Source organism: Camelina sativa, chromosome 14 (genome assembly GCF_030686135.1).
Source record: "Camelina sativa cultivar CO46 ecotype springtype chromosome 14, ASM3068613v1".
Classification (NCBI taxonomy): domain Eukaryota; kingdom Viridiplantae; phylum Streptophyta; class Magnoliopsida; order Brassicales; family Brassicaceae; genus Camelina; species Camelina sativa.
The window spans coordinates 21384490-21400634 of record NC_141893.1 but is presented as its reverse complement, the minus strand read 5'-3'; the positions used below and the strand labels follow the sequence as shown (position 1 = coordinate 21400634).

Below are 16145 nucleotides of genomic sequence, written 5' to 3'. Positions count from 1 at the left end.
ATTATAGGAGTTTATTGTAAAAGAAATGACATGATTGGAGATGAATATCTAAAAAGAACATAGAAGGAATAAGTGAAGGTGAATCAGGAGCTCTCACTATATAGACGACCTATTAGTACTATTTTGCGATGAATATTATGAAGACTACTTTGCGCAATCGCATAGGTGAATTTTTTTTTTAATTATGTTGTGCCCTAGGTTAATTAATTTTCTTTAAAGATCTGCCACTACATAACCTTTTTAAATCTAACACTAATCATATCGTAATAACCTAATGTGGAGATTATAAAACTATAACTTAATGTATTGAAAACATTAGTCAAATTAATAAAAGAAATAGGGCAAAATTTGAATGGTCATAAAATATATTGGAGAAAATATTTCAAGAAAACTCAAATAAACTACCACACACACACATAAAAACATCTTATATAAACGGGCTTAAGATATATTAAGCACGTCTCTATTAAACATCTTATATTTCATTAGGCACGTTTCTTTTTCACACGGCAACTAAATCAGTTTGCCATGGAGAGCCTTTATTTAATAACTTAGCCGATTGGTTGGGAGCTAGAGTGAATGATACTTAAAAGTCTTTGGATCGAATCTAATTGTATAGAAAAAATAAAGATAACATAAATGGGACCGACCTCATTGAAGAATCCAACTAACGACCCAACTCACAATCTTGGTCTAATAAATAACCCCTTGAAGACCAAACCAAAGAACAAAAGCATAAAAAGATCTTAGATAACAAAGTTGTGTGCTCTCCGAAACCAGAAAGATAAGACGAAAAAAAGAGATCAATGGAGGAAGAATACATAAGAGTAATAAATATAACAGTGATTGGAGTAATCTCATGGGGTATCATGTTCATTCTCATCCGACGAATCTTCACAAACTTCTCCTTCGACTTCAGCACTCGTCTCGTCTCGACAGTTCACGCAACAGTCGCTGTCGTTTTAGCAACACTCTCGATTCAAGATTGGTCTTGCCCTGTTTGTCTAATTGCTTCAACCTCATCTCTCCGGCAGATGGAAACGTTGGCGTTTTCATTGTCCTACATGATCTACGACCTCATTTGTAGCCACTTTGATCAAGTCATAAGCATTGATAATGCGGTTCATCATTCTGTTTGCATTCTTGGTTTCGTAGCTGGACTTTTCTACCGACAGGTAAGTATACTTTTATCATGATACTACTTTATATTGCGAGTGCCTTTTGGAGAAATCAATTGATATTTTTTTTTTTTTTTGGAAATTATTTAAGTGTGGATCCGAGATGGTGGCAGCAATTTGGATCACAGAGATATCGAGTCCGTTTCTTCACCTCAGGGAGATTCTTAAAGAGATTGGTTATAGAGACACCGATCTAAATCTTGCAGCCGATGTGAGTATATTTAGTTACATACATAGTTTTCACTGAATTATAATTAGTAGTAACTCTTAGCATAACACTTAATGAACTATAGATTATAGTTGGCCAAAATTAGTACTTATAGATTATAGTTTTGTGGCTTAGCATGTGGAAAAAGGAAATGAGAAAACTATCGTGTCTAGGAATATATAAACCTCAAGTTAAACATATATAGTCAAGTCTTCAAGTCTTGAATGTTTTGCAAAATTTGCTACATTATGGCTAATTTTTTTGTTCATGTGATGTTGATACATAATTTTTTTTGTAAGTATGGAGATGATAATAACTAAATGAAGTAATACTAATAATGATTGTGGTGTAGGTGTGTTTTGCAACAATCTTCTCGTTGGCCAGAATGGTGGGTGGACCATACCTCGTTTACGTAACAATATCAGCTGATAATCCCATTCTCATCAAGGTATATATATATATATATCTAAGTTATTCTTTTACTTGTTCCCATTTCATCAATTACTCGATCGATATAGTAGTTTGAACATTTCATCTTTTTTTTTGTGTTCTTATATATAGGCAATGGCATTGGGGTTACAACTTGTGAGCGCATTCTGGTTCTATAAAATCCTCAAAATGATGAGATACAAATTAACTAAAAGATCAATGTCTAAAAAAAATTTTACTTAAATAGTTTTCCATACTTATTTTATATGTTCCTTTTATAATCTCTGTACTAGATTAAGACCCATGCTAGAGTACATGTTGAAATTCTATTTATAATGTAATTTTTATATAATATATAATTTATATGATTGTTTTTAAAAGTTTTTTAGATAAATCATTATGCAATAAAATCATATGTTAAATATGATATTGTTAATGATTTTAGATAAGTAACCGTACTATAACACTGGTTAAATTTTATTTTATACAAAATTTGTATATTTTATATTTTAAAATAAAATTTCAATATGTTGTATTAGTTTATGTATGTGAAGTTATTTCAACAATTTATATTCTACATCATGACTTGAATGTCATTATAAGATATAATTTTGTAAATTTGGTTTTTTAAAAGCGAGTTATTATATTATGAGTAATTTAATATATTGTTATACTTTTTTTTTAATATACTTGGTTCTTGAAATACTTTCATATTATAGTGACATATTATTGACATTGCTATAACAAATCAATTTATAGTGTTTATAGTTTCTAACTTTATATCAAGTTTCAATATATTAAAAATATTTCAAAATAAATTATCTAAAGTTTATTCTATTATATAAAATTATAAAATTCAACAAAAATATGAAATTGAATTTAAATATTCAAATTTTGACCTATTACTCAGTAATTTTTTTAGTTCAATAAATGTTATTTTCAAGGAACAATATTACTAAATATTGAATATTTTATAGATTGAACAACTTATATTTGTTTTTAAAAATACAACTTATCGTATATCCAGAAATAAAACTATTTTTTAATTATAATAAATAATATGATAATTTATTTGTTTCACAAAATAGACTCATATATATATATATAAATGAGAGGTGAAGTATAATGATAATTAACAAATTAATATGTTAAGTTAGATATCAAAATATTTTATTTGATGAATAATTTCATAAAGTAAATTAATATGGTAAGTTAGATGATATGATTCTTTAGAATATTCTCTTTAAAATTTTTAGAAACAACGTGCTCTAGTAATAAAATCTTCCGAAAAAAAATTAAGGTTGCACCCACTACTTAGTTTGTAACCAATTAATCTATCAATTAATGTATAACCTATTTGTAACCAACTTATTAAAATTAAATAGTCTTCAAACTAATGTTTTGTACTTCTATTTTATTACAGAGGAGATGAATGGGTGGTTTAACCCTTTATCAAAATTATTTTACACAAATATGAGTTGAAACCCTTTTCCTGTAATTTATGTCAAAGATGTCAGGTATCTTTTGATTAAGGATCACTTGTAAAAAAAAAAAAATTAATTACAACCTGTAATCTTTTTTTTCAAATACAACCTGTAATATTCGTTGACATATTTAAGAAAAATACAAAAGCTGTAAACTTCTATCTTTGTCAAAATTACAAGGAAACTAAAAACAGGTAAGAAATCCATTATAAAAGGAAAGTGAAGCATGAATACGGGAGAAATCTCGTGGTTCTTGATTTCTCATGTATTTTAATTATCTTTTTTTAAATATATTATTACAATTTAATAATTTATACATTTTAGTTTTTTACTCAAATGATTGATATTTTCCTAATTTAAATCTGTCAATTATATAACCTAATTTATAAAATTGTCTCGAACTAAAAAATGGACCTTGATTTTGGAACAAGTCAGGTTTGTTGTAAACTATTAAAGATGGATTTTCATAACCTGTCCATACATGTCCAAGTTCAAAATGCCCATTATCCTACTTTCTCATATTCATTGTAGGTTTAGGATTCCTATTGTATTTAGGGCTTTGGGTACTACTATATATATGTATTCTTATTCGATTGAATGAATAACACAAGAGAATACAACTTCTAGTTTATCTACTTTCATAACACGTTATCAGCACGAACTTGCTCTAAACTCCACTGAGAAAATTTCCTAACCCTAAACCGTCGCACATCATCCCTTGTTCGTTTAAACTCGCAACCGGATCAAGTTCATAGCTCAGCAGTCGTTCAAAGTTCGTGATCAGCTTGTGTTCGTGATTAGCTCGTGTTTGTGATCAGCTCGAGGTTATCTGAGGTCTTTAGGTCCCGGATCAAATCCATTCAACCCCAAGCTAAGGTAAACAATCAAACCTCTTCGGACACATATATCGAATTTGATCCCTAATTATATTTGAACCCTAAAATCTACATATACACAATCAACAAATCTAATTCCTAAAGCTATAAACCCTAAATATTTCAAACCCTAAATCCTATTGAATTTAGATCAAATCCCTAAAGCCTTAAACCCTAATTTCTAAAACTTTAAAAATTCGGATTGTATGAGGTTTAGAATTGCTTAGGGTTGAAATGACCCGACCCGTTTTTTTTTAATTAATAAATAATATAAACTACAACTAGTGGTCTCATACTCACTAGCCACCTATCCACAACCACAAACAACAGCGGAAATAACAATACCAATAAATATCCAATAATAAAATAACCAATAATAATAATCCATAACAACAATCCAATGATCAAACATCATGAAACATGAAACCGGCAACCTAACAATGTTTCTAAAGACCCAACTCTAGCAACCTAGCAACGCCAGACAACATACAATCGAGTCCCTAGAACATCCTCCTCTTCATCGCCTTGATTCCACGATCACACTTTGCCTTTACCTGCACCACAAACACATATTAAGATGCATGAGTATTTGATAAATACTCAGTAAGGCAATCCTCCCATCTACTGGGCTATACACACAAGCAACAGTGATTCCAATGTTCAAAACAAACAACAAACAAAACATACAAACCAGGAAATCAAACATCATCTCGCTGGAAGGGAGGTGTCGGCCAACACCAGCCAAGTGTCGACCGACACTGGCCTTGGTGTTGACCGACACTGGCCTTGGTGTTGACCGACACTACCCCACAGTGTCGATCGATGCCTAATTTGCTGGTGTCGACCCGATCGACACTCCCTCTGCAACCACGATCCGCTCGAAGCCAGAGTCAAATCTCGCTCCCCAATCTCTTCCAAATCGTCCAATACTCAAAACCCAAGCCAAATACGTCCATAGGAACCTGTAGCAACCAATTCCAGCAAGAAAAACACACAAAACAACAACAAACAAGCAAGAACAAGCAAATCAAAGGCTTAGATTAGCCATGGTCATGCACTCACCTCTTTGTGGGAAGATTCAGACCAATAGCAACAAATCCAACCCTCCTAGCAAGCCTCTAGCTCCGTCCTAGCTCCAAATCTCTCAAGAACAGCCAAGAAATTCACAAATCTCACCAAAAATCTCAAGAACTCTCTTTTTCCTCTTTTTCTCTCAAAAGCGTTAAACGGCGTCAAGAGAAACTTCCCAAAACCCTTCTGGTCGACAAAACACTTAAATATCTCGGTTTAGTGGTTTTTCCTAAACCAAACCGGTCCAAATTGATAATTAAATCGAACTGGTCGAACCAGAAACATTGGTGTCGATCAACACCCTCCCCCAAAACGCACAGTTTTGGTTCACGGGTGTTACAATTCTCCCCCACCAACATAGATTCGTCCTCGAATCTCAACCAAACATCAGTCAAGGACTCCCGTGTCACCGTCTCCACAACCCGCACTCCTCCAACCGATCTACGAAAGGTCACCTCTAGGCGATAGACTCACGCTCCAGGCATTATTTGCTCTCGACTTTTGGACTTTCCTTTACTTAGAGGCCTAAACCTTGGGTTTTTATTGGCTCCTCATCAGGCCGAAACCTGCATGCCATAATATTGGCTCCTCATCAAGCCTAAGCCCGCATGCCATAATATATATGGAAGTCCAATACTCGTCTCTCGGGTTGCCACCCTACAGCGCGCCCTAGATCGTCATCCGAAGTCGATATACCAACCATACTCCCAAGCCACAAAGTCTCAGAATATGGAAGTACTAGGAGAACCTAAGTCCCCCAAGAGTCGCGAGCAAACAATTCTGAACACGTCTGAGTCCTATCCCTATCCAGGTTTCCTTCTCGTGGCTCGCGTAAGACATCTCAATGTCCTACCAACCACATATCCCCTCACTGGAATACCTCATGACCACACATGGATCATCTCACTGCCACAAGGGCCGCCACAAAGACCAAACAAATGTCCTAAACAGGACCGCCACCAAGGCCAAACAAATGTCTTAAACAGGACCGCCACCAAGGCCAAACAAATATCCTAAACAGGACCACCAGCAAGGCCAAACAAATGTCCTAAATAGGACCGTCATAAAGACCATCTGTCCCGAAGGACCGTCACAAAGACCATCTGTCCCGAAGGACCGTCACAAAGACCATATGTCTCGAAGGACCGCCTAAACAGACCCTCTGGCTAAAAAGCCCGCCACAAAGGCCACACATCTATCTAAACAGCCCGCCACAAAGGCCACACATCTGGCTAAACAGCCCACCACAAAGGCCACATATCTAGCTAAACAGCCCGCCACAAAGACCACACAATGTCTCAAAAGACCGCCACTAAGGCCACACGATGACTAAAAAGTCCGCCACTAAGGCCTAACAAGCCCCTCCAAGGCTCTCTCCACTAAAATGGACAAATTTTAACTCACATAAAACTTTCCACTTTTAACACTTTCCACTTTTGGAAACTCGTAGCTCAGGAAACTTCCCTCTAAAAACCCCGCCTCACAGATTTGTATCCCGAGCACCACCTCATCTTGTTACTTAGTCGCACAACCAACCACCCCAAGCGACCAAGTAAACAAGAGAGATGGGCTGGAATACTCCATTACCGCTCCAGCCATGGATTACAGATGGGACCAGGCTAGACGAGCTCAAGTCGCGGCTTGCTTCTCATACCACTTCTTAAACCTTGCCTTCATCCTTGCCTCAGGCTCCCAAGTCTGCTCCTCAACACCATCACAGTCCCAAAGGACTCTCATCAAAGGAATCTTCTTCTTCCGAAGTTCCTTAATCCTCCTCTCAAGAACCCTCACTGGTCTCGCCTCCAAAGTCATGTTAGGTTGAAGATCCTCAGGAATCTTAGCTAACAACTGATCATCCTCACGGAGGCACTTCCTCAACATAGAAACATGGAAAACCTTATGGAATGCACGCATAACCTCACGTAACTCCAGTCTAGAAGCCAATGGTCCAACACGCTCAATCACTCTAAACGGACCCATATACCTCGGACTCAACTTTGTCTCAGTCAATGACCTGTTCGGACCCTGCAACATGGCCATCTTGAGGTACACTCTGTCTCCTACCTGAAACTCAAGATCTCTCCTCCTCCTATCGGCATAACTCCTTTGTCGATCCTAAGCCTCCTTCATGTTCAGCTTGAGAGCCCAAATCTTCTCTGAGGTCTCTTGAACAAAATCTGCCCCGTAAATGCTCATCTCCCCCACCTGGGTCCAGCATAACGGTGTACGACACGGCCTCCCATACAAAGCCTCATAAGGAGCCATCTTAATACTTGATGATAATTGTTGTTGTAAGCAAACTCTACCAAACTCAGGTGATCTGCCCAATGGCCTCCCCACTCCAACACACACATCCTCAGCAAATCCTCCAGCGTCTGGATAGTCCTCTCTGACTGGCCATCTGTCTGGGGATGATAAGTTGTACTCATATGCACCTTAGTGCACATCTCTGCTTGAAACGCTCTCCAGAACACCAAAGTGAACTTAGAATCCCTATCAGACACAATGCTCGCTGGCACCCCATGCAACCTCACTATCTCCTTCACATACTTCTTAGCCAAGACCGCTGCTCCATCAGTCTTCTTAATGGCCAGAAAATGTGCCAACTTAGTCAACCGGTCCACAATGACCCAAATAGCATCAAACGTCCTGGACACTGGCAAACCTACCACGAAATCCATAGTAATCATATCCCACTTCCACTCTGGAATAGGAAGACTCTTCAGTAACCCTCCTCAAACCTGATGATCCACCTTCACTAGCTGGCACACATCGCACCTCGCGACCCAACTAGCTACATCCCGACCCAATGATATTACCTCTTGAGATCACGATATATCTTAGTCGCTCATGGATGAATAGAAAACTTCCTCCCATGAGCCTCTCTCAGGATCTCCTGCCTCAACTCCTCATCCTTTGGCACACAAATCTGACCGTGCACCAAGATAGTACCATTATCTGAGACCTTATACTCTAAATCAACATCCTTTGAGGCATTCACCAGTCCCAAATCCTTCTCCTGAGCCAACCATACTCTGCTCAGAAGATCTGCTCTATCAACCGCCTCCAAACCTAACGGTTCCTGAGACACAGCACACAAACTCAACGCACTTATCTCTCCTACCAGAGACTCCATCTCTTGCTCATGAGCCGAAGCTACCCTCTTCCGACTCAGAGCATCTGCAACTCAGTTAGCCTTACCAGGATGATAGGCTATCTCCAAATCATAGTCTGCCACAAGTTCCATCCACCGCCTCTGTCTCAAATTCAGCTCAGGCTGAGTGAATATATACTTCAGACTCTTATGATCTATAAACACTTGTTCCTTTTCACCATAAAGATAAGATCTCCAAATCTTCAAGGCAAAAACTACAGCACCCATCTCCAAGTCATGAGTAGGATAGTTGTCCTCATGGTTCCGCAACTGCTGCGAAGCATAGGCAATCACCTTCCCATGCTACATCAACACACATCTCAAACCAACTCTAGATGCATCTGTATAAACCACATAGGGTTCTCCCTGCTCAGGCAAAGCCAACACTGGCGCAGTAGTCAACATCTCCTTCAGGCTTGCAAAGCCCTCCTCACACTCTTGTGACCAAACAAAAGGAACATCCTTCCATGTCAACTTAGTCATAGGACGCGCTCTGCTCGCAAACCCCTGCACAAACCTCCTGTAGTAACCTGCCAGACCAAGGAAACTCCTGATCTCTGTGGCATTCTGCGGTCTAGGCCAATCTTTGATAGCCTGAAACTTCTCTGGATCTACAGAAACCCCCTCTGCAGAAACAATGTGACCCAGAAAACCCATCTCGCACAGCTAGAAACTACACTTGCTCAGCTTAGCAAACAACTTCAGCTCACGCAGCTTCTCCAGAACTGCCCTCAAATGCATTGCATGCTCCTCAGGATTTTTAGAATAAACCAGGATATTGTCGATGAAAATAATGACAAACACGTCCAAAAACTCCTGAAAAACGTTGTTCATCAATCTCATAAACGCTGTTGGCACGCTAGTCAACCTGAAAGGCATCACCACGAACTCATAAACACATACCTCGTCCTTCTACTTGACGGACAACACCGACGCTCCCCACGGTGAAGCGATAAGACGAATGAATCTTCTATTTACTTCCTCAGCTCTACTAGACTAATAATCAAGTATGCTGACATCAACTCACCACCACCCGAATATCAACATATTTTGTCCATACAAGAACCTCTAGTAACTTGTCTCTTAGGGAAAACTTTCACAAGGTAACTTAATCCAAAATTAGCTTTCCGCTTAGCAATTCTCCACAGCAAATCATCAATACGAGCGTAATAAAACAAACAAGTACCATACGTTCGCATATTCCGTTTTGCCGTATCAAATGCTTTGCAGGCCGCCAACTCAACCCACTTGACTTATTTTCCTCAGCAAGCTTACCAAAACCCTGAATCTAACAACCCTGTCCATCTCCAATGAACTTCATCCGGCATCGTCGCAACGATTAGTTTATCCTGCCATGAAGTCTTCTCGTGAACTTATGTATCTGGCAAACATGCCTTTCCCGGTTCAAACATGCTGCAACTCCCCTTCCCGGGACTCCAGCACCACCGGCCGCACAATCCTGGCGCAACAGCCACACATTCATGACCGCTCCAATCATAAAACCCTGACCTACTGGTCAACACATCCAAAACCCGAGATTAAACCACCATCACTATCTCGAGGTCTACCTTCAGTCGTTATGTTTATACTCACGTCCTAGGCATAGCTTGCTCCCAACTTTTCCACCCTTAGGTTGCAACCTTCGAGCCATACCGATCTCACTCTCAGACCACCGTCTTCGAGTTATACCGTCTCACTCTTGGACCATAATCCTTAAGATCTGGGTATCAGGGGAACTAATCATCCCCTCAGGAGAACATCATCCCCTCTGCTACTCTCGGAGCCCACAGCCCCTCGAGCTATCAGTATTCTGGGAAATCAACCATCCCTTCAGGAGCAACAATCTTTAAAGACTATAAACATCTTTCGACAAAAGGTACTTCCCGTGGTAAGAGTATAACATTACAATGTTACACCTACCCACAGAACTTCTAATATCCAACTGGATTACCCACCAAACAGAGAAATATCTGCTCCAACTACATATGTCCATCTATCCGCCTCTCTAGGCTCGATACCTCTCGTGAAGAATCTCACATCGGTCATCTACCACTGCTCCATCCTCCTAACATAAGATGGAAAGTCCTCAACATCCACAGCCCTCGGCTGCACCCCGCCACATGCGGCACAACTGGAGCCTGCACTGGTACCCCTCTCGCTAACCGCTCCGACAGTACACCAACAGATCCGCCAAGCGATCATCTCGACCTTGGGCTCCACCTGCTGCAACCCCACACCTGGGTTCCCAGCACCCCCGGTACGCTCACCGGCTAACCCCCTCTGGTCCCTCGTGATACGCTTGCGACCCTCTGATGTACCTCCTCGTGGAACTCTGGACCACACACTCGCTGGCCTCAGGACCCGCCCGACCATGACCACGACCACGTCCCCGTCCACGACCAACAACTCAAACACCTTTAGCCATTGCACTTCCAAGAACAGAGGCTAACAAGCAATCTTAACATAATACAAAAACACAAAAACCAAAACTCACCGTGGAATCACACTGTAGGCTCGAAGACGATGTTCTAGGACTCCATGCCACACACAATTGACTAACTCACATAATCAATCATGACATGCAATCCCAAACATCTACAGCACAAAGCCTAGTGAACCCAAACCTAGAACCGTAAGGGCTCTGATACCAAACTGAAACGACCCGACCCGTTTTTTTTAAGTAATAAATAATAAATATAAATATAATATAAACTACAACTAGTGGTCTCATATCTACTAGCCACCTATCCACAATCACAAACAACAGCGGAAATAACAATACCAATAAATATCCAATAATAAAATAACCAATAATAATAATCCATAACAACAATCCAGTAATCAAACATCATGAAACAGGAAACCGACAACCTAACAATATTTCTAAAGACCCAACTCTAGCAACCTAGTGACGCCAGACAACATACAATCAAGTCCCTAGAACATCCTCCTCTTCATCGCCTTGATTCCACGATCACACTTTGCCTTTACCTGCACCACAAACACATATTGAGATGCATGAGTATTTGATAAACACTCAGTGAGGCAATCCTCCCATCTACTGGGCTATACACACAAGCAACAGTGATTCCAATGTTCCAAAAAAACAACAAACAAAACATACAAACCAGGAAATCAAACATCATCTCGCTGGAAGGGAGGTGTCGACCGACACCAGCCAAGTGTCGACCGACACTGGCCTTGGTGTCGACCGACACTACACCACACTGTCAATCGATGCCTAATTTGATGTGGTGTCAGTCGACACTCCCTCTGCAACCACGATCCGCTCGAAGCCGAGAGTCAAATCTCGCTCCCCAATATCTTCCAAATTGTCCAATACTCAAAACCCAAGCCAAATACGTCCATAGGAACCTGTAGCAACCAATCCCAGCAAGAAAAACACACAAAACAACAACAAACAAGCAAGAACAAGGAAATCAAAGGCTTAAATTAACCATGGTCATGCACTCACCTCTTTGCAGGAAGATTCAGACCATTAGCAACGAATCCAACCCTCCTAGCAAGCTTCTAGATCCTTCCTAGCTCCAAATCTCTCAAGAACAGCCAAGAAATTCACAAATCTCACCAAAAATCTCAAGAACTCTCTTTTTCCTCTTTTTCTCTCAAAAGCGTTAAACGACGACAAGAGAAACTTCCCAAAACCCTTCTGGTCGACAAAACACTTAAATATCTCGGTTTAGTGGTTTTTCCTAAACCAAACCGGTCCAAATCGATAGTTAAATCGAACTGGTCGAACCAGAAACATTGGTGTCGATCGACACCCTCCCCCAAAACGCACAGTTTTGGTTCACGGGTGTTACAAGGGTTGATTGATTGTCATTGTTTGATTGATTCTATGTTCTGCATGAAACCCTAAAATTAAAAAGCCTAAAATCGGAACCCTAGATAAAACTATTTTCCTAAAATCTCTTGTCCTAATCCTATTCAGAATAAGAAAATCTAACTAAAGAAAAAGGAAAACCTTAAAACCTAAATTATTTGCATATTTTCCTTATTCATACTAGATCAATTTGTCTAGGATTGTTTCATGCATAAACTAATCATGTGATTAAGTGAGAAATCCTTAACTAGGACTAGCATGATTCAGTCTTAAATACCGCATGGCCTAGACTAAAACGATTGCATGGTTCGATTGCAAAGATCAACAATCTCCAATATGTTGCACTTAATATCTCTGGGGATAATTATTTACAATGGGCATTGGATACTAAGATTACCCTGAAATCAAAGGACCTATGTGAGTACATTGAGGATGATAATGATTGCACTGAAAAGAATAGATATAAGGCGATTTTGCTCATACGCTATCATCTTGCTGAGAGTCTCAAAAATCAGTACCTTACCATTGAGAATCCTCTTGACCTTTGGACAGAGTTGAAAAACAGATATGGTCACCAAAAGACGGTGCTCCTACCAAAGGTTCAATTCGATTGGAAAAATCTAAAGATCCAGGATTCTAAATCCGTGGATGAGTATAATTTAGAGCTATTTAAGATAGTCTCAATCTTGAAACTATGTGGTAAGGAGGTTACTGAGGAAGACTTGCTAGAGAAAACATTCTAAACCTTTCCCACCAACAACATACGGCTTCAGTAACAGTATCGTGAAAAGGGTTTTAAGACATATGCAAGTCTAATCTCTTGTTTACTACTTGATGAGCAGAACAATGAGTTATTACTGATGAACAGTGCAATGAGACCTCCTGGTTCTACCCCATTACCAGAAGCCCACAAGGTTGATATGACCAAGAAAGAGCCTCAAGGGCCTAAAGAGACAAAAGAGTCCAACTACGTCCAGAGAGACAAGTATCACGGCCATGGCCGTGGCAGAGGACGTGGTGGTCGTGGCAATTACCAAGGAAACCATTATGATGGTTATGGCCGTGGGAACTGATCCAACTTTGGTCGTGGTCGTGGTAGAGGCCGCAGAATTTTCAAACCGCAACACAAAACAAAATAAGTTTGCCACCGATGTGGTATGGGGAACCATTAGGCTAAGACGTGCAGGACACCTAAGCACCTTATTGATCTCTATCAAGAGAGCTTGAAAAAGAATCCAGAAGCTAACTTTGTTCATCTCGATGGTGAAGGAGATTTCAACCATGAAAAAGATGATTTATTGGATTATGAGACTTCGGATTGTCTAAGAGAGGATAATTAATTTTAGACACCAATTGTTTGGATTTATTTTATTTTTATTTTATTTTCCATGATTTAGGATTTAGGATTTTGTTGGATTATTATTTTGGTTTAAATTTAATTATTTTATTACCTTCAAATATATATATTTGTTTGTTTTATTCTTTTATGTCTAAAACATAATTCTTGTCCATATTAAGAAATGGATGAGGAAAACAACATACTTGTGGTGGATAGTGGATCAAGCCACACAATTTTGAAGGACAAAAGATATTTTGTAAACCTCACTTTGAAAAATGCCAATATTAGCACAATAGCGGGTATAGCAAGTCTAATTGAAGGCTACGGCCATGCCCATATTCTTTTACATATGGGCACACATCTTGAGATAACAGATGCTTTATATTCACCCAGCTCAAAGAGGAGTTTATTGAGTTTCAAAGATATTCGTTTGAATGGTTTCCATGTTGAAACTAAGGGTGAAGGGAACCAAGAGTTCCTACACATTAGTGAGATCACCCAAGGATCTAAGAAAGTCCTAGAGACTATACCCGCATTATCCACTGGCCTTTACTATGCCAAAATAAATATGATATAAGCTAATATGGTAATGAACAAGATGTTCAATGAACAATTCACTTTATGGCATGACCGGCTTGGCCATCCCGGTTCTAACATGATGCGTAAGCTAATTTAGAATTCAAATGGGCACACTCTAAAAGAGAGACGAGTTATCCCTAAGAATCTCACATGTGTAGCATGTGCACAAGGGAAATTCATTGTAAGGCCATCACCAGTCAAAGTAATTAAAGAGACTTTAAAATTTCTGGAAAGGATATAAGGAGATATATGTGGACAAATACACCCACCATGTGGGACGTTTAGATATTTTATGGTCTTTATTGATGCATCGACCAGATGGTCGCATGTTTGTCTATTATCCACAAGACACCTAGTCTGTGCTAGATTGTTGGCCCAGATCATACGTCTGCGAGCCCACTTTCCAGATTTTCCACTAAAGACTATACATCTAGATAATGCTGGTGAATTTACATCCCAAGCGTTTAATGATTATTGTATGTCCATGGGGATAAGTGTGGAAAATCCCGTGGCACATGTACATACATAGAATGGATTAACTGAATCCTTCATTAAACGTATTCAATTGATTGCTCAACCAATACTCATGAGGTCGAAGCTTTCTGTGTCGGCTTGGGGACACGCATTATTACATGCAGCAGAGCTTATACACATCAGGCCATCTAGTAAGCATAAAAATTCACCATCCCAATTACTTACAGCTCATGAGCCAGACATATCCCATCTAAAGACATTTGGGTGTGTCGTTTATGTACCCATTGCACCACCACATAGAACAAAGATGGGACCTCAAAGGAGGATGGGAATATATGTTGGATATGATTCTCCCACCATTATTAAGTATCTAGAGCCAACCACGAGTGATTTATTTAAGGCTAGATACGCGGATTGTCAGTTTGCTGAATCCGATTTTCCTACATTAGGTGGAGAGATAAACAAGCTGGTCAAAGAAATATCATGGAATCAAACATCCTTGAATTGGCAAGATCCTCGGAGTCTAGCATGTGAAGCATAGGTCAAAAAGATTATACATTTACAAAAGCTAGCTAATCAATTGCCATATTCCTTTGTTGACCCAAAGAAAATTACAAAATTGTACATACCAGCTTGTAATGCACCAGTACGTATTGATGTCCAAAAGGGACATAATCAAGTTGCTACAGATTCTAAGGCACGTTTGAAACGTGGTAGACCAATAGGTTCCAAAGATAAGAATCCTCGGAAATCAAAGAAAGGTGCAATTCAAACCGAGGTTAAGATAACCATAGACATGGCCGCGGCAAACCCTAAGGAACCGATCAATGAGGTTTGGGACGCTGAACCTCAAGTTCCTGAAGGTATTTATAATAATGAGATCTCAATAAATTATATCATGTCTGGAATTCAATGGAACCGGAAATATGTCGACATTGATGAAATATTTGCATACAAGGTAGCACTGGAAATAAATGAGGATCATGAACCCACGTCCATATTAGAGTGCACTCAAAGACCAGATTGGTTAAAATAGAAAAGAAGCCATAGACGTGAAGTTGAATTCATTAAAGAAAAGGAATGTGTTTGGTCCGATCATAATGACACCATTCGATATAAAACCAGTAGGACACAAGTGGGTCTTTGTGAGGAAGAGAAATGAGAATAATTAAATCGTGAGATATAAGGCACGGCTTGTAGCACAAGGATTCTCTCAAAGACCAGGAATAGATTATGAGGAGACATACTCCCCTGTGATGGATGCAACGACTTTTAGATATTTGATTAGTCTGGCTATAAGAGAAACTTGACTTGCGGCTAATGGATGTAGTGACCGCATATTTATATGTCCACTGGATAATGAAATATATATATATATAAGATTACCAGAGGGTATTGAGCTCAAAGATAAGAAAGGTTCTCGAGAACAGTACTGCATAAGGCTGAACAAATCCCTTTATGGACTGAAACAAAGTGGGCATATGTGGTACAATAGACTAAGTGAGTACCT

At 39.3% G+C, this 16145-nt stretch overlaps 1 protein-coding gene across 1 annotated transcript; it reads left to right on the top strand.

The window, feature by feature from the left end:
* The first annotated feature begins 723 nt into the window (after window positions 1-723).
* LOC147928499 (uncharacterized) lies at window positions 724-2195 on the top strand. Its single transcript, XM_087483395.1, has 4 exons — window positions 724-1175; window positions 1270-1389; window positions 1739-1834; window positions 1948-2195. The coding sequence occupies exons 1-4, from the start codon at window positions 807-809 to the stop codon at window positions 2056-2058; spliced, it is 696 nt and encodes a 231-aa protein (XP_087339521.1). The 5' UTR covers window positions 724-806; the 3' UTR covers window positions 2059-2195.
* The last annotated feature ends 13950 nt before the right edge of the window (window positions 2196-16145 follow it).

Excerpts from the sequence above, each read along its gene's own strand:
- LOC147928499 (XM_087483395.1), top strand. The coding sequence starts at position 807 with ATGGAGGAAGAATACATAAGAGTAATAAATATAACAGTGATTGGAGTA. Across the intron at positions 1,176-1,269 it reads CTGGACTTTTCTACCGACAG|TGTGGATCCGAGATGGTGGC; the intron begins GTAAGTATACTT and ends AAATTATTTAAG. Across the intron at positions 1,390-1,738 it reads ATCTAAATCTTGCAGCCGAT|GTGTGTTTTGCAACAATCTT; the intron begins GTGAGTATATTT and ends ATTGTGGTGTAG.